Source organism: Miniopterus natalensis, chromosome 16 (genome assembly GCF_054644295.1).
Source record: "Miniopterus natalensis isolate mMinNat1 chromosome 16, mMinNat1.hap1, whole genome shotgun sequence".
In the NCBI taxonomy this organism is placed as follows: domain Eukaryota; kingdom Metazoa; phylum Chordata; class Mammalia; order Chiroptera; family Miniopteridae; genus Miniopterus; species Miniopterus natalensis.
The window spans coordinates 32,838,379-32,862,070 of NC_142096.1; the positions used below are offsets into that span (position 1 = coordinate 32,838,379).

At 38.2% G+C, this 23,692-nt stretch overlaps 1 protein-coding gene across 4 annotated transcripts; it reads right to left on the reverse strand.

Annotated features, from left to right (window-relative positions):
- On the reverse strand, positions 1 to 23,294 carry ZHX1 (zinc fingers and homeoboxes 1). Of its 4 annotated transcripts, none has more exons than XM_087825469.1 (3): positions 23,092 to 23,294; positions 17,469 to 17,585; positions 1 to 7,787 (listed from the first exon to the last, which is right to left on the reverse strand). In XM_087825469.1, the coding sequence occupies exon 3, from the start codon at positions 7,560 to 7,562 to the stop codon at positions 4,932 to 4,934; it is 2,631 nt and encodes an 876-aa protein (XP_087681595.1). In that variant the 5' UTR covers positions 7,563 to 7,787; positions 17,469 to 17,585; positions 23,092 to 23,294; the 3' UTR covers positions 1 to 4,931. The 4 variants fall into 4 exon arrangements, with proteins under 4 accessions (XP_087681595.1, XP_087681594.1, XP_087681597.1 ...); XM_087825468.1 differs by lacking the exon at positions 23,092 to 23,294 and adding an exon at positions 18,561 to 18,755; XM_087825471.1 differs by lacking the exon at positions 23,092 to 23,294 and having other exon boundaries at positions 17,473 to 18,755.
- Between the last annotated feature and the right edge of the window lie 398 nt (positions 23,295 to 23,692).

Consider the following 23,692-nt stretch of genomic DNA (forward strand, 5'->3'; position numbering starts at 1 on the left):
AATGGTTTAAAAAAGGGAGCAGTTTAATTATTATAATACAAAGAGCTTTAAGAAGTTTTTACATGTGAAAAAAAAAGAAAGAACAGTTTAGTGCATTAAATTGTTACAGTCTTTACATTGCTTCTTTTTAAAAAAAGTTAACAGTAGTATGAAAAAGCCACCCACAAAGCCAGCTGTTTGAGTGAAGAAATCAGCTAACTGCAGCATTTTGGAATTACTAATAAAGCTATAGTTAAAAAATGAAAAGTTTATAAAAATGAAAGCAGCATGCATATTCAAGGCTTTTTCATAACATTTTTATTAGCTGACAAACATTTAGGTAAAAACGAGAGCTTAATATTTATTATTCATTAAATTAGGTTAAACTGGCCAAGCCCACTACATCTGGTCATTCAGAAAAAGAAAAAAAGAAAACAAAAAACAATTTTAAATACAAAGCTAATTGAGCCCGGCCGGAGTGGCTTAGTTGGTTGAGCGCTGTCCTGTGCACCAAAAGGTTGCCAGTTCGATTCCTGGTCAGGGCACATACTCTACAGAAGGCACCCGATCCATGTTTCCATGTTTCTCTCTTACATCTACAATTCTTTCTCTCTCTCTCCCTTCCTCTCTCTAAGCATGCCCTCGGGTGAGGAATAAAAGGAAATAAAAATAAATAAAATAAAATACAAGGCTAATTGAACTGAACATTTCTTCTATAAAGAAAGCACATTTTGAAAATGGTCCTATAGTCACAAAGGAAAGGGTCCTTCTCAACGTGAGTGAACAGCACCGTTCTTTACAAAGTTTATAAGTTAGTAGGAACTTTCAGTCTCCTGAAAAGCTAACTTTTAACTCATTATGATCAGTTCAGAATTTTTTCTCTATTCACTGAAATTGTTACACGAAGTAGAATTTCACTGAAAGATAATTCTTGAAAATTCTGATCTGGCACCTACACAAACATTTCTGATTTCCATAGGATTGGTACAGTAGGATTTATTTCAGAGTTCCACCCTATCCAAAATTGTATGCCAGTTTCTTTTCCTTCTTCAGTGTTATCTTCAGTTTAATAAAAAGCAAATTCAGCTTTGAATGAAAAAAAGTAACAGAAGCATTACAAATAGTAACAGTGGTATCCATGAAAGATCCAATTATTAAGTGCCAATGATACCACAAAATCAACATGTGTCAAAAGGCCGTATTTTCACTTACACTGAAAATGTATAAGCCCATGCATAACTTTAAATCTTCGTGCAGGGCCTGATAAATAAGGCAGAAATAAATCAGGTTTTTCTTTTTCCTGTTTCCAACGATTTTTCCTCTGAGAAATGTCTGGTCACTCAAAGCTATAAGCTTAATAACATATCAAAGGATACAGACAATAAGGCCCATCTCACTAGACATACAGTATTACTCTGGACAAAAGGTGAGGACAAGCTCTAGTGGTCACTAAACCCCCTCCAAAAGTCTAAGAATCAGAATGTCTCCATCATAGCAGAATAAAAATGTATTAAAATTTGAATTTTTACAAGTTGTTTTTTAATTAGTGTTCTATTTACATTGCAGAACTTTCACCAGCTGCAGTAGTTTAACTTTGGCACAACATTAAGTTCCATTTCTTTTGGGTACTGGATCCTATTTTTTGAGAATGTATATGTTCCCAAAGGGTTTCAGTGTCATTAAAGATTGGGCCCATTCACAGTAAATCAGACATCTTGAGTTGAAGAACTGATTCTCCTCCCACATTTTAGGCAGCTATAAAAGAAAAACATAATAAAAAACTAAAAATTTAAAGAAAACCATATTTTAATGTTTACCACTTTTAGAAACAAAAATGATATAAATTACCATGAAAACACATCTTCTGTATTCACTCAGTAATACTGAGATCACTTGCCACATATATCTTATATAATGTGCTAGATTGTGTGTGCAAGTCCTGTGTATAGGTTCTGCATGTGCCAGATTTGCTTATAGACATTTTTACCTATATGTAATAATTTTTACCTATATTACATATACCTATATGAAATAATTTATTTAAAATTATTAGTAGGAAGTATATATTTCATTGTCAGTATTTGTAATAAACAAACTATGAAATCTAAACTCTTGTATTTTCTTCTATTTATATACACATCAGGTCCTCAAACAACATTGATTGGTTCAACATCATTTTGTTATAACATTGATGAGATCCTCCAGGAACTTAATTCTTGCTTATATCAATCAGCCTGTGGTAAAATTGGTTTCCTTATACATCACTTCACTTTAAAGTCACAGAACCTATTGACAACATTAAGTGAGGACTTACTGTACAAGGCTGGCTTGTGCAAAAGACACACGTGTACAGTAATCCTCCTTATCCATGGTTTTGCTTTCTGCAGCTTCAGTTACCTGTGGTCCACCAGAGTCCAAAAATATTAAATGGAAAATTCCAGAAATAAACAATTCACAAGTTTTAAATTGCATGCTGTTCTGAACAGCATGATGAAATCTCACATCATCACCCTCTGTCCCGCCCAGGACGTGAATCACCCCTCAGTCCAGCAGATCCAGACTGTATTCACTACCTGCCCATTTGCCACTTAGTAGCCCTCAGGGTTATCTGATCCTTTATCGGAGGGGGGAAGAAAGGGTAGAATGGGAGAAAGACCACATTCACATAACTTTTATTACAGTATACTATAATTGTTCTATTTTATTAGCTTTTATAGTTAATCTCTTACTATGTCTAATTTATAAATTTAAACTTTACCACAGGTATGTATGTATAGGAAAAAACATAGTTTTTATAGGGCTTGGTACTATCTGTGGTTTCAGACATCCACTGAGAGTCTTGGAGCATATCCCCGGAGGACACAGGGGACTACTGTATCTCGCTTTTTGCAATAACTATTTTGGAAAGGTTTGGGTTACTTTTTTGAACCATATTTAAATGAAAAAGTAACTATTGAGAGGAAACTTATGGCAAATTCTTTTATAAGATGAAAACAATCTGTTAAGCCAATAACTTGCTAATTAATGCCTTTTATAATTTTAGACTTTTGCATATTTTAAAAGCAAGGCAAGTGTGTATATGTACCACAAAAGTACATGTTTTATATATATGACAGTACTTTTGAAAACTGTGACTTTGTGTGAATTTTTTTACCACAGTACCTATTAAGAGTATTAATATAAGAAATATCCATACAAACTTAAAAGTAAAGTCAAACTCAACTATACAAAAAAGTTCACATTAGTTTTAGAAGACTGCAATTCCTTACAAAATCACTGCAGAGGTTACTACAACAATTCATTGCGGCAAAAATTTTGTTGATTTAATCTTGGCTGAATGCACGTTCTTGTTGTCTAGCAATAAAAAATAAAAATTAAAAAAAAAAGCCTATTAAAAATATTTTATGCATCTGGGTCAGAAGAAAGACTGTCCTGAAGATTTCTGACATTAGGAAATAGAGGGCTGCCCTCAGGATAAAGCTGTACAAAGCTGTTTTAACTTCTTGTGACTTACAATACATTTTGTTCTATAACCAGAATGATATTTATTCAAAAGTTGGTGCATTTTTAGTTTCATTTTTTTCTCTGCCTGAAAAAAAATGTTAATGGAAAGAAAACTTCGAAAAGGATTGCTAAGCAGTAAGAATAGTGTCTGGAAGATATTAAACTCTCTATAAGTAACTGTTATAACAAAATAAATAAAACCAGGGAGGAAGACGATACTGGGGGAATTAAGGCGATACTGTGCAGAAAAAAGAGAGCATAAGAGTAGAGGCTGGGATAGGGAGGCAGAAAGCTAAGGAAATATGTAAATAAGCTCATATGATTATAAGGGTCTATGCCTTGTTTCCTCCCTTACAGTCTGAGAACACTGCAGTAATTTCAAGTAACAAGATGCTTTTGGACTACTGATAGACATATACAAACATTTCATGACAACTGCATTGTTTTTTGAAAAGTACAGTTTTATCCTGGAACACTCAATAGAACTATGCTATTGAATTCCAAAAGTATTAAGAACTGAAGTCCTAACTCCAAATCAGGTATCTGATTTGCAACTACAGTGAAATTTTAATTAATCCAACCGATAAAAGAACAAAGATTTAAGGAATATGCCAAACCTTTAAATTTAAAGCATATTTACTTATACTTTTATGACTACAGAGAAATATTTTTAACCAAATACAGCATTTCTGCTGGTAGCAGGTTTGTTTTATATCAAAGAATGAAAAGACATTTTAGGCAATTGCGTTAATTTAATATCAAATCTGTTGTTTACTTTTTGATCTCTAAAACAGAAATAATTTATATTACAGTTTTCAAAAACAGATGCCACCTAAGTGAACATGGAATTAATATATGGCCTAAAACAGACCTTTGGCTTTTAATAGAAAATATATTAAGTAATTCTAATATATAAAGCACTTTAAACTCTAGTTAAAAATCTAAGTTTCGGGGGCAATACAATGAAAGAAAAAAAGATACCCATTTTCACCTAGTTTCCTAAAACTGAGCAATTCTCACCCCTGTGGCAAGTCTCTCCTTCGGTATACTTTCCCCCTTCTTCTTAGTTTTTGTTTTTTAATTCTTTCCTTAAACAGGCAAAAAATGAAGCTTTAGTGAAGGAGGATTGCAAAAATACACTTTAGTCATCTTTAGTATTTGTGAATTCCCTCCCACCCATCAGTCTCCCTTCTTAGAGAATGAATGGGTAACTTTCCCTTAAAGTAAAAAATATTAAACTCTACATAAGAAACAGAACAATCATAATAATCAGACTACACGTGATAATCATATATTTCTTGGCTATACTCATAGCACTTAGTTCTCTTATTAGATAAAAGAAAAACTATTTAAGAAAAAACCTATCAAAAGTGGAGATGACAGGTACCAAGTGGCTGTTCTAAATGTGTGTGGCTGGTGAATATACACTTAGATTAGAAACTTACATTTCAGTCATCTGATTTAGAAAGCTTCCGCTTCACATGTTGGGGGGGCTCCCAAGTGTCACTATCATCTGTTTCTTCTTCCTCCTCTTCCTGATCATCCATAACTTCATCTTCTTCCTCATTTTCCTCAAATAATTCTATACCTAACTCTGATCTCCTCTGTCTTTCGGCAAACCACTCTCTGACCTGTTCATAGCCCATATGTGATTTGTTAACAAGTTCGTCAAGGTCTTGCTCATTAAGAAATTTGTGCTTCAGGTAATAATCCTTAAGTATCGCAGTTCCAGTTTTAAATTTTATGAGTGATGGCCCCCGGTCCCAGTTGTTCATTCTCTTGCCTCCCCTAGGCCGCCCACGCGGCCTCCCTCTTCCCCTTCCTTTGGGTCTCCCTCTCCCCCTTCTCCTAAGGGTAGACAGACCATTCATGCTACTGGAACTGGCGCTTTGATAGTAGTAGTACCATTTTAAGTTTCCATTTTTCCAAGCATAACGGGTGTCCCCAAACCAACTAACTATGTCTGGTCTAGCAAGCCCACTTTCTTTGGCCAACTTGTCATACTCTTCTGGTGATGGCCACTGCGTTCGGACAAATGCACTTTTGAGCATGTGCAGCTGCTCAGGTGTTTTTTTACATATCTTGCCTGTGCTCCCTGACTTAGGTGCACCAGATTCATCTCCGGGAGAAGCTTCTCCCGCTTCTTCTTTGGAACTACCTGCATTAGTTTCATCTGTTTCCATTTTCTCTTCCTTTAAAGCTTTCAATTTCTTCTTCTCTGTAAACCAAGCATCAATTTCCCTCCTGGTCAGTTTGGTTTGTGCTCTCAACCTATTTAATTCTTCATCTGTCAGTACAGAGCTGTTGAGAAAGCTTGCTTGAAGGGCCTGGAGCTGCTCTGCTGTCTTCTCTTTAAACTTCTGGGGAGTAAAGTCGGGGAAAGGATTCCAGGACTGCTTATGTTGTGAAGTAACGGCAGTTGGTGACTCGGTGGTTTCATCACTGGAGTCTATAATAATGGTGGTGGAAGAATCATTGTTGAGATGTAAGCACTGATTACTCTTTGAATTTCTCTGGTTGTACCTTGTGTCGCTAAACCATTTTTTAATCTCTCCTTTTGTCAGACCTGTGATTTTCATAAGTCTGATAATTTCTGAGTCATGGGGAAACTGATTTTTAAGGTAGCTGACTTTTAATTCTGCCAGTTGCTCTTTAGTCTTTTTTGCCCGAATGCCAAATGAATCAGGGTTTGCCGGTGCAGTTTCATGTTTGACAAGCTGAGGAGCTGGGACTGCTGCTGCTGCTGGTTTTGTTTCCGCAGTAGGCGGAGCAGCAGGAGCAGCAGGAGCCTGACTTTTCTGTACACTGCTTTGATTTGGCACCCCTGCCACTGTCAAGGCTATCGGTGCTGTTACCGGCAAGGTGTTTGCTCCAGCTACTTGTGTGAGGACCAGGCCTGGCTGACCAACTATTTGGCATGTCTGTAAAATGGATGGTAAGCCATTACTCCCTGTGGAAATGTGTGTCGGAATAACAGTTATGGTCTGAGGTACAGTGTGTACTGTTCCGTTGAATTGCTTTCTTCTCGCCTCCTCTACTTCCTCGGGAGTCCAGCTCACACCATGTTTTAGACGTTGGGCTGAAAACCATATCTTGATCTGTTCCTCTGTGTATTTTGCTTGAGTAGAAAGAACAGTAATTTCTGACATCGTTGGATAAGGGAATTTGTTGTAGGTGTTAAGCAAAAGAGGGTTGTTATCCAATGCGACATTGTAGGTGGGAATGCTGTTAACAGGAATTAAGACTTTGGGAATCAAATTGGAATTCTGCTGAGCTGACACAGCGGTTATCACCTGTGCTAATCCGGGGAGAACTGCTGCTGGGGTCACTACTGTGCTGGCAGCATTTGGGTGTACTCTGTTGACAATGGAAGTACTGGTATTAGTTTCAGGAGCCGAAGAACTAGAACTTTCCCCGCTTTCTTCACGGTCTGGTTTGATCTCCTTCTCTTTCTCTTCAGGAACATCCTCCACTGAGTTATGATGAACTGTAATCCGTTTGTTCTCCACTTTACTTTTCATCATTTTCATGATGGGAGTTTTACTGATAGGTATTCCTGAAGAAGCAGCTTCTGTAGAGTCAGCTGGCTCTGCGTGCTCCTCTTTAACAAAACTACCATCAAAAGTCAGATCGTTTATGGTTTGTTCAAAGATTGTCTGGTTATTTCGTTTCACCATAGTCAACCTAAAATTCTCTTCTCCCGGGTGGTACTTCAGATTATGCTCAGAAAGTGCATCATACCTTTTGGTAAGAAAATTACATTCGACACAAACATAGGAGGAATTTAGCACTACGTTGGGATGTTCTGAATCCACATGAAAAGTAAACATATTTAGGTCAGGAGTTTGAAAAGTACAATATTTACATTCATAGCCACCTTCAACTTTTTTATTTTGCTGATTGTCAGAATCCACAGATTCATGAACTTCTTCATCACTTGAGATGCTCTCTGCTCTGGTGTGTTCTACAGGCGTCAGTACAGGAGGCCCTTCATCCAAATCTGATATCAACTCGAGGTCTGGATCCTGTTCACTGGCAAGGACCATGCAGGGTGTTGTTGATTTTCGCCTGCTTGCCATTCTGATGTTATAGGGGAAATCTCAGTGGTGACTAAAAAGCATTGAGGCTTAAAACTGTTCAGTGTTCTTCATTTGAAAACAATGGCTTTTGGGTCTTCAGGTCCATTTCTATGCTCAACAAGTCTCATTAGCAGCTTTTTCATGGTGCAATCAAGTAAAGAGCTTATTGTTGGCACATAAAATACTGTTGAACTGCTGAAATTTTTGAAGCACAACTCCAATCACCTACATTAAAATAAATGTAAAAATGTTTTTAAATGAGTGATTATGATTTTTTAAACAAATTACAGTTATATTTCACTTATATGAAATTATGGGATGGCTCACTTATAAAGATTTAGAATATGACCAGAACCAGGAAAAAAGTCCTCTAAGAATCAAAATAGATGTTTCCAAGGCAACTCACTGAATGTCAGGTACTGTACTCATGGGTCAGCTCACAGGCCTATTTGGTTTTTTCAGGTAGCTATATATTAGAAGGGAAGTTAGGGGAAAGGTTGCTTTGGCAAGACTATTACCAATGTAAAATGATAATCTGTTAACAAGAGAGGAAGTTGAAAACTATAAAAAGCAGTCACAGATACTCAAGTGACTGTGGCCATTACATATGTAAGAAACTCAATCCATCAGTTATGCCCCCTCCTTCCTCTAGCCTGTCTCATCACCCCAAAAGCACACCCCAGTATGGCAGAAAAGCAAAGACACAGCATGAATGATCAGTTTCAGAAACACTATTCTTAATCATTTTCCACAATGCTACCAGAATTTATAAAATACACCTCATCTCATCAGTCTCTTGACTTAAAGTTTATCAAAGAATAAAGTCCAAACTCCTGAAGCCACATAGAGTTCTCTTCACAACCTGGCCCTGACCTCAATCTCCTGACTCCTATTTCCATATGCTTTAAGCCCAGCAGAAATGATTGCTGTGCCAGGAACACTCCACACAGGCCAACCCTTATGCCAGAGCACATGTGTGTGCACTTGGTAGGATAATCTGTCTGCCTTATAGCTCACCTTCTCGCTTTGACTTGGCCTGACCTCCTCCCATTTATTTTCTAGTCTAATATTGACTGTGATGTACTAGAGAAATGTTACATTTCTGTCCCACAACCTACTCATCATTATAGTTGTATGTTTCATTATATTCTGTTTTTAAGTGATAGCTTTATTGAGATATAATAAAGTCCCTGAAACTCTGGATTGAGCCAATGACCTTTATATCTTTAAACCTAACAGAGCTGTCTTGGCCATCTTCTCGTTCATTTCTATATCCCTTTTGCATATAAGAACCCAGGAAGTCGCGACTCACTAAATGTTTATTAACTGAACAAGAATGAGCAGGAAAATAGTCCTATAAAACTCAACATGCCATGAGGGTATCACCAGAGAGAACAAGTACCTGAAATTCATAAGAATGACCTTGAATCATTAAGAAAAAGTGCATTATGTTCATACAAATACATTTTTTAAATATTTCAAATAAAATTTTGATGCTAAATCAGTTAAAGTTGGTGTGCTTCTGAAGTCTACACAAAATAAAAAGGAATAAAGTAAGCATGGGGTCTTATTCTCTACGACAAATTAGAACTATTCACTTACTGGCATGGTCCTTATCCTAGCTGAACTGAGGAGAAAGTTTACTTCAAAGATTATAAAGCAAAACCAGGTCTCTACAAGGACATACACTGACTTGGTAAAGGGAAACACTCTTAGGAAACAGAGCTGTCCAAAGACAGAATGTGCTGCCCTTGAAGGCAGTAAGATCCCCCTAACTGAAATACATACTGCATATCCTTTAATGGAGCCAAGCAACAGATGGAAAGTTGGACTAAATGCCCCTTGTTCCTTGAATTCCCATATTATAAAATAAAGATCATCAGCTTAGTAATAATTATAGTGTCAGCAGTCAAATTCTCTACTCTCAAAGGTGTCACTTTTTTTTCCTATAAAATTTCTTTGATTTCTAAGGGAATGTAAAGAAATCTAAAATTGAAAATGATTTCTTAACTAAATGATATAAACTAAGCTAATGCCATCTCCCCTAGTCAATTCAATAGGGACATCGCTATTTTGTCCAAGTGTTAGCATAGCTGTTTGATCATTTTTTGCCATGGAAAACAGGAATTCCTCAAATGGCTTTAAGTAAGTGGAGGAGTACAGATGAGCAGCACCCACGTTTGCCAGTGGAGACAGATTAAGGGCAGGGGGATAAGCAACTCTGTGATTGTTATTCTCCTAGGGTCACAGGTTACACTAATTGGGGTCTACTAATACCAAAAAGCCAAAGATTCTATCAGGTAAGGGGTTCATATCCAAAGTTTATACAGAACTCATACAACTCAACACCAAAAAACCCCACAAAACAATCCCAGTGGGCAGAGGACCCAAATAAGTATTTCTCCAAAGAGGACATACAGATGGCCAACAGACATATGAAAAGATGCACAACACCACTAATCGTCAGAGAAATGCAAAAACCACAGTGAGGTATCACCTCACGCCTGTCAGAATGGCTGCCATCAACAAATCAATAAGCAACAAGCGTTGGCGAGGATGTAGAGAAAAGGGAACTGTCGTGCACTGTTGGTGGGAATGCAGGTTGATAGAGCCACTGTGGAAAACAGTATGGAACTTCCTCAAAAAATTAAAAATGGAACTGTCTTATGACCCAGTGATTCCATTTCTGGGTATATACCAGAAGAAACCCAACGCTAATTTGAAAGGATATATGCACCCCTATGTTCATTATTATAATAGTCAAGCAGCGTTATTTACAATAGCCAAGATATGATATGGAAGCAACCCAAGTGCCCATCAACAGGCAACTGGATAGAAAAGTGGTCCTAAAAATACACAATGGAATATTACTCAGCCATAAAAAAGAATGAAATGTTACCATTTGTGACAGCATGGGTATTATGCTAAGTGAAATAAGTCAGAGAAAGACAGATACCATAAGATACCACTTAAATGTGGAATCTAAAGAACAATATAAACAAACAAAAGAGAAACAGACTCATAGATACAGAGAGAGAATTGATGGTAGCCAGAGGGAAGGGGGTTTGGGGCACTGGGTGAAAAAGGTGAAGGGATTAAGAAGTACAAATTTGTAGCTATAAAATAGTCATAGGGATGTAAAATACAACATAGGGAATAGAGTCAGTATAATAACTATGTATGGTGCCAGGTGGATACTAGTAATATCTGGGGGAACACTGTAAAGTATATGATTGTCTAAACACTATGCTGTACACCTGGAATTAAAACAAAATAATATTGAATATAAACTGTAATTGAAAAATAAAATTTTTTTTAAATGTCAAAGATAGTTTTTTTTCCTGAAACTACCTTTCCTGAACTTTTTGTTATAAGCAGGAGGGCCCTTTCTTCTAACAAAATTCTCTGAGAAGCCCCAGAGCAAAGCAGACAAAATAGCTGTCTGATTGGAGAATAGGCTAAACTACTTCCTGACCCCATCCCATGAATCCCACAGTCCCTACTTCCACCTCTGATGGGTTCTGAGATGTGTTTGAAAGTCTTTGCTTTAAAAACTTAAATACTTTGAAACAATATACCAATTTCATCAGAAGTCCTTCTCAGCTTGCCACTGCTGAGCCAGGAAATTTGAAAACTAATCTAAAGTGAGTTTAGCGTGTCCTAGTTGGTTCGCTCAGTGGTTAGAGCATCAGCCCATGGACTGAAGTGTTCTGGGTTCGATTACAGCCAAGGACATATACCTCTGTTGCAGGGCTTGATCCCTGGCCCTGGTCAGGGCTCATGCAGGAGGCAACCAATCAATGTGTCTCTCTCACATCAATGTTTCTCTCCCTTCCACACTCTCCCACTCTCGCTGAAAAGCAATGGAAAAATTCCTCGGGTGAGGATTAAAAACAAAAGGAGTTTAATGTGTCCTTTCAGGTTGTTTCACTGTAGAAGGCAGGCCTGAGGCAGGCACCCAGGCGGAGAAAGGAGTCGCCAGTAACAGTAAGAGATACAGAAGGGAATCCTGAGAAGCTAAGGTCTCTGTTATCCTGGCTCTCGGGCTCTTGGGCTAAACTTATTTTTTAATCTTCTCTAGCATAAAAATAGGAATATGCTACCAAAATATTACTTTTATTTCTCTTTCTTACAGCTTACTCAGAATAGTCAGTTCATAAGAATTTAAGCAGATATGAACAAATTTTAAAAGCTTGAATATTTTTTGCTAAAGTCATGAAAATTACAAAACATTCATACATTATATTACAATCTAATGATGTCTATGCACAAATGTGCCTTTTCTTTTAAAAGCATTGGTCTTGGCAACATAATTAAATTTAAATAAGCTACTTAAAAGAGAGTTTTTTAAAAAAAGTCTTCAATAATGCAAAGGCCTAAAAATCTGATTATCTTGAATGTTACAGATTGCCTCAACCTCAGATTACTTCTATACCCAAATATATAGACTCTTTCCTCTTTACTCCTAAAACTGTTTGCTCACATTTTGCTAACAAAACCAGAGTCAGCATTTTAACATATTTCTAAAGGGACACTGAGAATTCCCAAAAGAGCCTCAAGATTTGGTCCAATGGCTCAATTCTACTATAATACCTATATAGCATATAGCCTAAAAATAGAGCAAAGCACAAACAAAGGCATCATTGGCATCCTTATAAAAAGTCATAATTTGGGGGGAAGCAACGGTCTCAGTGCAATTACCCAATTTTTATGGAAGAAGTAACCCAGGCCCAGAACAATAAATTCACAGAGGCACTGTGGTATAAGATAAAATCTTCACTTAGTAGTTTGATGATTGGTTAAGTTTCTCAGTATCAACTTCAATTTTCCCACCTACAAAACCAAGAGTCTTCAATTCAACAATTCATTCAACAACTATTTGTTGAATATCAACTGTGTGCCAGGCACTGTATTAGGCACTAGAGATAGAGTGGTGACAAGACAAATAGTCTCTGGTCTGCCAGGTATTAGCAGTTAAGCAAGAAAAAGAGTCAGTAAACAATTAGAATAACTATGATCAATGCAATGAGAGAGGAAGTATCAGGAACTATATGAGTACATTGTAGGAGGTTTCTAGAAGACACAGAGAAGGGTGCCCTGGAGAAAATAAGAATAGTAGTATCTACCTCAGAGGCTGATCAAAATAAAACTCTTCACACACTCTTACACAGTAGGTAACTAATTAATGCTTTTTTCCAGTCCCTGAAAAATTCTTTTGGGAGATGAAGAAATACCTTTTATTTAGTTCTATTCTCTTTCCCTTCCTCTCTCTCTCAAGGAACTTAATTGGCTGACAATCCACACCAATTGAATGAAGAAGCAGAAGGGGTAAAAAAGACAGAATAAGAAATTCTATGATGTGGTTCCAGTTCATCTCCTTTGTCATTCAAGTGCAGTGGGGCTGGGAGAGGAAAACTGCCACACAAAAGTCACTATTAGCTGACAGATATCTTATCCTCTATTTGAAGGTCAACTGGAAACAGAGCTCAAAATCAATTTGGGGAACCTTGCACTATTTACCTGTAAGAGAGTCAGAGTTCAGTTGCACAACTGAGTAGTGAAGTGGCTTTGCAATTAAAACACAAAGTGAAATCTGCCAATAAAGGAAAAATTATGCACTAAATGCATCCAGCACTGTAAATATAATTACGTTTGAAAACTATTTTCAGTTAATCTTTCAATAGAGAAATATGTTAAAAATATAACTGATCAATCAATTGTTACGCTGCCATTAAATGATAATCAATGCCCTAGCCAGTTTGGCTCGGTGGTTAGAGCATCAGCCCGTGGACTGAGGGGTCCCAGGTTCGACTGGAATGAGTGTGGGAGGAAACCAATCAAAAATATGTATGCATGTGGACAAAGACTACATGAGAATATAAAAAAATAAATTTTTCACGAGATGGGTGAAATTTTTGTGTGTGGTACTTACAAGTTTTCTTCAATATTTATAACATTGCTTTATTATAAAATATAACAAACAATAGTTTCAAGGCCTTAATATTGGAAATAAATTTAAATATTTCTACGGTCGTTCCTATATAGCATTTAGGTGTAGTCCAGATATTTTTTGGAGCTTCTGCTCCAGGTCTGAGAAGTCAGAATGGTTCTAAGAACCCTTAACAGCACCCATAATCTCTAGGCCAAGCCAATTTTCATGGTCCTATCTGCATCCTGGCTCTTCTCCTGAGGATAGGCTGCTCCTTAAACAATTCATGATCCTAAACTCATCAAAATAATTACAACAAAGTTTCTCCCCAGAAAAGCATTTTAATGAAAGCAAAATTTATTTCACCACAGTATAAAAATTTTGGGCAGTTCTAGTAGTAGTTCTTCTTACATGGTCAGAAAGAATGTCTGGCTAGCTCTCCCCAGGGCCCGACACAGTGCCTATGAAGGCCTCAGTAATATTTACTGAAAAAAAAAAAACCTTTAAAATATATCTGTATTGTATATTATAACATACCTCTTACTTCACTAAACGTTCATTTATAGAGGTGCTATAAAGAATAACTGTGCTTGCTTTATGGTACATTACTTTCAATGGTAAAATCCTTACTAATAAGATTACCTTAGTTATTAGAATATTAAAACATCCTCAAATATAAAACATTCCACTTATTAAAATAGAGCAATGAATATTCAACAAATATTTACCAACATCTATAATTCTGTTACAATAAATCAGTTTTATGCATGAACAGTGTATATCTAAATTTGTGGACTATGTAAGAAAGGAGAGAGATAAATTCATTCAAAGAATTAGTCTTTACAAGAAAGCAAATGCAAATTTGAATTTGGAATCATTATTTTTGTTGCAAGAGAAAACTAAATGGTGTTACATTTTTAAAGAGATTAAAATATAAGTTCTCAATGGTATGCACTATAAAAAGTGAGTAGATTGTTTCAAATTCTATGCTTATAAGTTCTTTGGTTAATCTCTTTGGTTAACCAAAGAACTTATATGCATATATGCATAACCCATGGACACAGACAATAGTGTGGTGAATGCCTGGGGTGGGGCAGGAGTGGAGTGGAGGGTGTCAGTGGGAGGAAAAAGGGAGACATCTATAATATTTTCAACAATAAATTTTTTAAAAAATTCTACACTTAGCACTAAAAATAAAAGTCCAATGTCGTTTATAGTTAAGCAGAGCTATAACTACACTGAATTTCCAAGCCTCTATTTTTTTGGCTGTCTTATACTTCAAATTAAATGATTAACAGATAGCAGTTTATTGGCCTAGTTAGCCACAAAAGCATGTCATTTTGGTAAGGTTTTATGTGAATAAAAACACAGTTTGTTTTTTATATCAATTCTGGGTCAAATAAGAACATTTAGAAGATAACTATAATTTTTAAGGATCATGTTAGTTTTGACCTAGAATCAACTAAATAAAACTGTTCTTAATGTAGCTAGAATACGCAAACAGAACCTTTTGGACTAGGTATTCATACATACACTGAAATTTCTTTGGACTCTGTATTCTACTTAGTTTCACTTTTCCCTCTGAGTCAGAGTTCTGTTTAGCCAGCTGAAAATACTTATTTTTACATGTTTGTATTCAAACTAAAAGTTAGGAATCCACCAAAATCACAAAATGCTTGAAATAATAGTAGGAACAAAGAATAATGGGATCAAATTAAAACAAAGGATATCTACTATGTTAAAAAATAAAAATTAAAAAAAAATAACCATTTTGACCTTCGCACACTTGAGGCATTTTTCAAAGCTAAAATGTAAAAATATTCAAAAACAGCAGTTAAGTTCTTTAAAAAAATTAAATGAGAAATCTGGCAACCCAAATTTATAACTTTAACAAACGTTTTTAAAAATTTCTATAACCTAGAATTATTAACTAAGAGATTATCTCAAGAAAATTTCCAAAGTGGTCTCAAGACAATAAAAATTCAAGTATTAAGGTGAATATAGACAGGAATGAATGTGATAAAAATGAAGGCATCTAAGAAATTGTGGCCAAAGATAATCTAATTTCAGAAGATCCCTTTGTTAATGCTATTTAAGGCTTAAAGGTTTAGAAACTAAACCTTTCCTGTTTTCTTCCACCTGAGAAAGCTGACCTTAATACTGCTAAAGATTAAAAGAAGAATCCAGCCCTGGCTGGTATGGCTCAATGGATAGAACATCAGCCTGTGTACTGAAGGGTTCTGGATTCAATTCCCAGTCAAGGGTACGTACCTGGGCTGCAGGTTTGATCCCCGGCCCCAAGTGGGCAAGGGCATGTGCCAATCCATGTGTCTCTCTCACATCAATGTTTCTCTCTCTCTGTCTCTCTCTCTCTCCCCCACTTCCTTCCACTCTCTCTAAAAATCAATGGAAAAAAATCTCCTTGGGTGAGGGTTAACCAAAAAAAAGAAGAATCCAGCGGGGCAAGAAGAGAAGAGATTAACCAAAGAATTTATAGGCATATATGCATAACCCACAGATACAGACAATGGTGCTGTGAAGGCCTGGGGGGGGGGGGGGTGGCGGGCAGCAGGGTAGAGGGGATCAATGGGAGGAAAAAAGGGGAACATCTGTAATACTTTAAACAATAAAGATAAATTTTTTTAAAAAATTCAATGTGTAGTAAGTGGAAGACTGGGGAAAAAAAAGGTTTAGAAACTATCCTCTTTCCTGTGTCCTTCCACCCGAGAAAGCCGACCTTCATTCTGCTGAAGATTAAAAGGAGAATCCAAGCTGACAGATTTCTCCTGGCAAACTCTACCCCCAGGTTTGAGCAGTGAAATGTCTTTCTGAAAGGTCTCCGGACACTAACATCCTGGTTTGCTGCCTTCTGCTGGCATATCAGTAGGCGTAGAACATACTGAGAGTGATATATACACCAGCACTATAATGAAATCTCCTGTTTTTGTTATTTAAGTTTATATGATCCAAAAGTAATTTTCTGCTCAAATAGTTTTCCCCTACTTTTCTCAAGGAGGTGTGTTAAGTCTTTCACAGACAGTCTAACACATGGTCTAACACAAGAATGCTATTCTTGATTCCAAGTGAGATTATCATTGAGAAGCTGAAAAACCATTCATCTGTCTGTTACCTCCCCCTTAATAAAACATAGTAACTGTTATTTGTTTCACTCAGGATATAATCATTCCATTTTAAAAAATATCTTGCAATATAATAGTAATTACATTGGTAATGCCAACTTGTAAGGATTCATCAACTTTTAAAAAATGAAAGCAAACCACCATATTAATGGTTACATAATCTTTCTTAGTACTTTCTTGAATCGTCTAAGATAACAATTGAACTAAAGTATAAATATTTCAAACAGTATACTATGTAATCTAATGCTCCTTATAAAAGCCAATATATTATCAGGTAAATAAAATATGCATGTAATTATGTAAAAATATATTTGAATATTTAAATAATGCTATGTTTAACCTAACTTATTTAATTATTAATATCTTAATTCTATAATTATAATTAACTATTATTATCAAGCTATATATTGAAAATATATTTTCAGGAATTGTTTTTGAAGCATTTTTCCAGATATAGGCAAAAGAATAGTAAAATTTCTGGATCAATTTCCCCATAAAAAATGTTTCTGCCCTCATGAACTTCACTTGTCTTGTTTACCAGAGCATCTGATACAGTGCCTGAAACACAGAGGATTTCTGTAAATATCAATTAAAAAATTAAATATGAATATACCACATAGATGTATTATGACCTATGATGCTGTTTCCATTTAAATTGAAGCAGCCAATACTTCTATATTTTTAAAGTTTGAAAGTACATTTCTTACAAAAGTGCTAGGAATATATCTGCTGATTACTTATGAAAAGCTTTTAAAACTTGAGCCAGAGTGTCACGGGATCTAAAGTGAGTACATTCAGTACCTGAGTTTTACCTTACCAAAACAACGGAGCACATACTTGCCATAGCTTCCTCAGCATTCTGCGCTTTGACATGGAAGGGTGTCCCTTCAAATTAGGAGGTGTTTAGCTCAGGCCATCATTACCAACAGGTCCGAAGTACCTATCTGCCATCTCCTACAAAAAAAAGTAATATCGCTTTATTATTCTAGACATGATGCAGTCTTAGGTAGGAAATTTTAAAGTTTATGCCTTGGCTTTTAAAAAAATAAATATAACCTTGAAAAAAATTTAATTTCCTCATGGAAACTTTAAAAGAATCATCTAAATGCCAAACCCAATATTAGTAAGATACACAGAAATTGAAAACTACACTTTTAAAAAATTCTGTATCAAGTCACCATGATAGTATTTTCAATAAAAATTTTCAAAATATGGATATATGCAGAATATCATAGGAAAGCTAAGATTAAGAAATTTGAAATTGTAAAAAATTACTACACAAAAGTTACAAAAAACAACTTAGTTAAAACTAAGTTGGAAAGAGGTATATATTTCTATGTTTACACATCAACTACTGATATCTATATCCTAACTTACTATGCATTAATTGGAATGGGATGGATTATTAATGCTGGCAATAAGCCAATACTACTTAAATAAACTAGTGGTATTCTACCTCTAAACATGTAGTATCTAATAGAATGACTGGTGATTATTTCGTTTTTGCAAGAAAGCTACAACCAAATGGCTTTTCAATCAATGCATTGTGAAACATTAAATTGTACAAATAAGCTGAAAATTGTTCCCTGAAAAAAGATTTGCATCCAAATATGGTATATTACTCAGAGTTAAACCAATCAGGAAAATTTAATAAAAATAAAATCGTTTCTGTTATTAAGTAACAGGAAATAATGCTTTTGAAGGGTTGAATCATTTTTGTTGTTCTTTGAGCACTGAAACTCTGTAACCATAGTGAATGAATATTCAGGAAGATGATTTCCCCCTCCCCCCAATACCTTATCTTTTGATTCTTGGTATTATTATATACAAGTTTACAAAGAGCCCTCTTAAGTCAAGAAATAATGTAAATTCACCAACCCTTTAGTATAATACTTCTAGGTAAAGTTAAAGCTTAAGCTAAATAGTTACACTATTTTCCTGGTAAGTGCAGTGGAGCATCCTGTTATCTCAGCAGTCTGGGAATTCTACAATTTCATTTCCTGGTATCTCCTTAGCCATCCATCTACAGGATGTGGAACAGAAGATAGGAAATAGTTGCCAAAAAGGAGAGGTTATTTTCCAAAATGAATTATTAATGTTATAGGAAATTGGTAACCTATTTGAAATCACACAGTAATTGCAAGATGTTTCACCAAATAGGAGTCTCTTGAGAAGAACTGCCAAGACATGTGAAGGCACAAGGCAACTAGAGGAGCAATAAATGAGCTCCTCAGTACTTCTGGATGAAAAGCATACTTGCCTGATGTTATTTCAAGTTCCTGATACTGGGATTACTTTAGAATACTTCTCTCTAATTCACAGTGTCTTATAATAGTACCTATTTAATAGGGTTGTTGTGAGGACTGAAAGAAATAACACATGTAAAGTGTTTGGAATATTTCCTGGCATTAATAAGTCCACAATTAGATTTATCTTTTATTTAAGGTGTTAACTTTAACTTATAGAAAAGAAGCCTTTGTTTGAAATTCATTAAATGTTGCAACAGTATAAAATATTTTAAAAGTCTGGGCAATAATTTTCCATTTCATACCTTTGAGCACTTTAAGCACTGCTAGAAAAAGTTGGCTTTAACAAGTAGACATTGATCAATCATAATTTATACCCCACCCCACCCCAACATGCACATACTTTCTCTGACCTTCAAGGAGAATCATTTGTCTATAACACATTTTAAGGGCTTTTTCATAGAACTAACAAATCTCTGATATAAAAAATGTTATAGTAATAAAGATAAATTGTTCTCTTTTCACCATCCCTCACTCCCAAGTACAGTCCATGCCCAGAAAAGTTTTAACAAACTTCTTTTCAACAATATTGGAAGGTAAAGGAAACAGACCTACATAGAAGAAAAACATAATTATGAGTGAAATGCACAGAAACATCAGAATCTTTCTATCTCCTTTAATTCCTCCCAACAATGTGAAAGACCTTTAGGAAGGGGGAAAAAAGAGTCAGAAATCCTATGGGAAACAGGAAATCACTAAAATTGAGTGACAAAGCTGTTATTTTATTTAAAATTATAAATATGTATATGATATGTCTACCACATTGGTGTTTCAATTTTCTTGGATAAGCTTTGATATTTTTTAAAAATCTAAATCTAGCCCTGGCCAGTGTGGCTCGGTTGGTTGGGCGTTACCCAGTTTGATTTCTGGTCAGGGCACGTGCCTGGATTTCAGGCTCCATCCCCAGTAGGCAGCCAATTGATTAATGCTGTACTCTCCCATCAATGTTGCTCTCTCTCCCTCTCCCTAAAAATCAATTTAAAAAAATCTAAATCTAAAAACTGAAAATAAAAATCTTGCATAAAATATGATTTACTCTATTTTAACTCCCTTGAATAAATGTCATTCTTAAACTGCTCATAAATACTTCTTTTCCAAAGTATATCATTATATTTATTTAGACCAAAGGTATATAAAACCATTTTTATACTCTTAAATACATTATGGAGTACTGGTGATATAAACTACAAAGATTAAGTATTCTTTAAGACCAAAACCTGGCAACTACCGAAAAACATTATATTTACTTTAAAAATTAACTTCGTAAAATACAGATCTCCAAAATGTAAGCTCAAATATATATCCTGATTAGTAATCAATAGCTTCAGTCATGCAAGTCTGGTTGACTCATGACCACACTGTTAATATTCAAATAAGTAGAGACTTTTGAGCCCAAATCCACAATGCTATAATGTACATAAAAAGGTTATTTCCTCAGCTACATTTGTTATCATTTTAATAATTTAAGAGTACTTCTACTTAAGAATAAAGCTATAATTTAAAGCAAACTAGTCCCAAGTATCACATTATTGTGCCTAACAAACACGAAAGAAAATATATAATACATCGTTACATCACCTTTCAGTCTTAATGTGAAGTTTAATACAAAAGGGAGAAAGTCTCCAAAATGAACCCACCTCACCTATGCTATTAAGTTCATTAATAAAACAATTGCAAAACTTCACATTTATTTTAAAAAGAATTTAAAATACAAGTATCATGAAAGATGAAATAATTGGGACATCATTTATGGACTGTCCTCCAAATTCAGTGAAACAATCAGCTTGCTGTAAGGAAAAGACATCTACTAATGAGTGTTCACAGTGCAGGCACATTTATGTTTTCCGCCTCAGCATATTTTCAAACCATCTGGCATCAGTGCCACGCTGGTTCACCAGCCTAATCTGTTCAGAATTGAATATAAAACTAGAGCTACATGCACTTTGGGGAAACCAAAGAACAGCACACATGTATAAAAATGTCTCTTCCAAATGTGCAGCTCTTAACTAGTTTGTATTTGAAATGTGTTTCTAAAACATTTCCATTGAATATGTTAGAGCTCTTTTAAAAATACTAGAATGGTTTGAGAAATCTATGTGGATGGTAGCTATCATCAGTTACCCAGGTCTTTATTTTTTCTCATTTTCATCCTGATCACTAAAAAAAGCATCTGAAGAGGTTCTTCTACAAAAAGGTTCATTGCTACACGAAATGCTATCATTTCTATACTGAAAGGGCCCAAGATTTTCATTTTATTTTGCATAACATTAGTCTGCTTAGGCCTAAAATGCTTAGAGTAAGAAGGGAAAAACTGAGAGAAAAAAATATTCATGAAAGCCCTTTTTCTTTTACATCCTGTACCGCATTATTGTCTTTGGCAGCACACACATTTCTTTTGCTTAAAATCAAAAGTCCAAATTGCTACTTAAGAAATAAAATCTATGGATATACTAGAGTCAATATCCTTGTTAGAACCAACTCCCGTTCATCCTCACTGTTGGCATAACAATAAACGACTTTTTCAGAGGGAAAGACAATTCATGTAGCACCATACAACACAAGTTGAGCTTTTAGACGAAGACTGAGAAACAACGACCAATACCAACAAACCTAAAGGTGCGCTTGGGTGGGTTCCTACACGCAGGCTCCAAACCAGCAGCCACTGCTGGGGGGCTGCTTCTTCCTCCCTAACTGTAACCACTCTGTGTCCCAAGTCTGTGATTCCCCTCTTCTGCAGGGCTCTTCACCTCTCGGGGAACCGCTGCTTTTCAAGTCACGGAAGACCCCAACCTAACCCGCTGATTTCTGCGCGTTAGCCAGCCTTCGCTCACATCCCCCTCCCCCAGGGGCAAATGTCAGCCTCCGCTCGTGGCTTTCGTTCTCTCGTCTTTTTCTTCTGTGTTTTCTGTTGTTTATTTGTTTTGTCCTGTTTTCTTCTTTTTGCCTCCCGGTTTCCTTCGGAGCTGGCCGAGAGGTCGGCAGGGCGGGCGGAGCCCCGCTCGGCTCGGCGGGTCTCCCGACGCCCGCTCCGTCCTTCCCCTTTCGCTTCCCAGTTCCCCGCCGGCCTCAGAGCCGCGAGCCCGCGCCAGCCCAAGGAGACCTTCCCCGGGGTCTTGCTCTTCCCTCGCTGTCACCCGTGCAGAGCAGAGGTGGGAAAGACGCAATTGAAACAAAGAAATTCAAATCTCTTTACCAAGAACTTTGGCGGATACACCCAGGGCCCGGGCGTCCCCCGGCCTCTGCCTGCCGGCCATGAGACCCGCTCCCTCGCCCATCTCCTTCCAGCCCTGCACCCCCCCCCCCCCCCCCCCCCCCCAGGATAGGGAGGCTGCTCCCTTTAGGCCAAGGCTGGGAGCAGTCCCTGGTCAGCCTCCCAGGCTCCCTCTGAAAGGGACAGATAACATTTCCATTCTCTGTAATTAACTTCACCCTAAGTCCCAGGGCTTCTTCAAAACGTAATAGACATCTTAAGGACTAAACTCTGAGTCTTGCCCCGAAGTGGGGGCACGGCCTGGCCCCAAAATAGGTGCCCAGCCTTCCCTGAAGTGGGGTACAGCTTTCCCCGTATTGTTTCCCGGGGCTCCAACCCCAATGCCAGTGCGCTCGGCTCCAGCAAGAGACTCTCTCCTTACTTTGAGGGAGGCTGAGTCCCCACGAGGCCACACGCCCCTACAAGGCAGGGTTCCCGACCTCCCCTGGGACCCTCCATATTGCCGGGGTTCTCCATCCCTGCGGCGTACCCTCCCGTAAGACCCAGTCTTCACTCCCCTCAACAACCCCAAGTTGCTCAGCCCTCTCGTAGGCAAGGGACTGAGATTTTCCCTCACGGAGCACCCCCCAGCTCCTTCCCCGGCCACAGAGACCCCGAAAGCGCGAAGGAGGCGCAGGGTCTGTCTGTCCCCCAGGGGCGATGCCCGGCCCTGGCAGGCCCGGTCCCTCCCCCTCGGATGCCCAGCGCCAGGTCCGCCCCGCGCCCCGCCGCCGCGAGCGCTGTCCCCCGGGGTCTCTGCCCTGGGGCCGCCTTCCTCCGTCAGGTCCGCGCGCCGCGCGCCTTCCCGGCCCGCACGCGGGCCACGGGTTCCGCGCCGCCGGTTCCCGCCCGCAGCCCCAGGAAGCCCCGGCCCGCTCGTCCCGGAACCGGCTCGCGCCGCTACCTGCAGGGGCCGCCGCGCCTCTCAGCGCCCCGCCGCCGCCATCTTGCGTTTCAAAGCGGCTGCACTTTTCAGGGAGTCAACTCTGACCTGTGAACCCTACACCCGGAACCGCTCGGCTGGCTATCACAGGGCCTCGGAGCTCCGCAGGCCCCGCGGAGCGCGCAGGGTCCGCGGTGTGGGGCGGGGTGGGGGAGAGCTAGGCGAGGCGCGCGCCCCAGCGGCCGGCTGCGGGGGGCTGGGAGGAGAAGAGCCGGCCGAGGCGGGGCCGGCCCGCGCGCGCGCCCTCTACGCGCCCCCACCCCGCTCCGCTCCCCGCTCTCCGCTCCCGGACCCTGCCGCTCCCCTGGGGTTCGACCCCGGCCTCTACGCCCGGGATTGGCCCGAGGCGGGAGGTAAGAGCCGCCCCGCCCCTCTGTCAACAGAAGCCCCGCCCCTGTCTGTGGAAGCCCCGCCCCGTCAACATAAACTCCTCCTTCTCCAGGTCTCGCAGTAGTCTTGCCCTAGCCGGCGATAGCTCCGCCCCCTAGAGACAGAAGCCAGGCCGTCACTCAAGTCTATCCAGAAGGCAGCCCCGCCTTTTGTCAGTTGTGGCCACGCCCCC

What these genes read in the sequence shown, in the direction of transcription:
- ZHX1 (XM_087825469.1), bottom strand. Translation starts at nt 7,562, where the DNA reads ATGGCAAGCAGGCGAAAATCAACAACACCCTGCATGGTCCTTGCCAGT.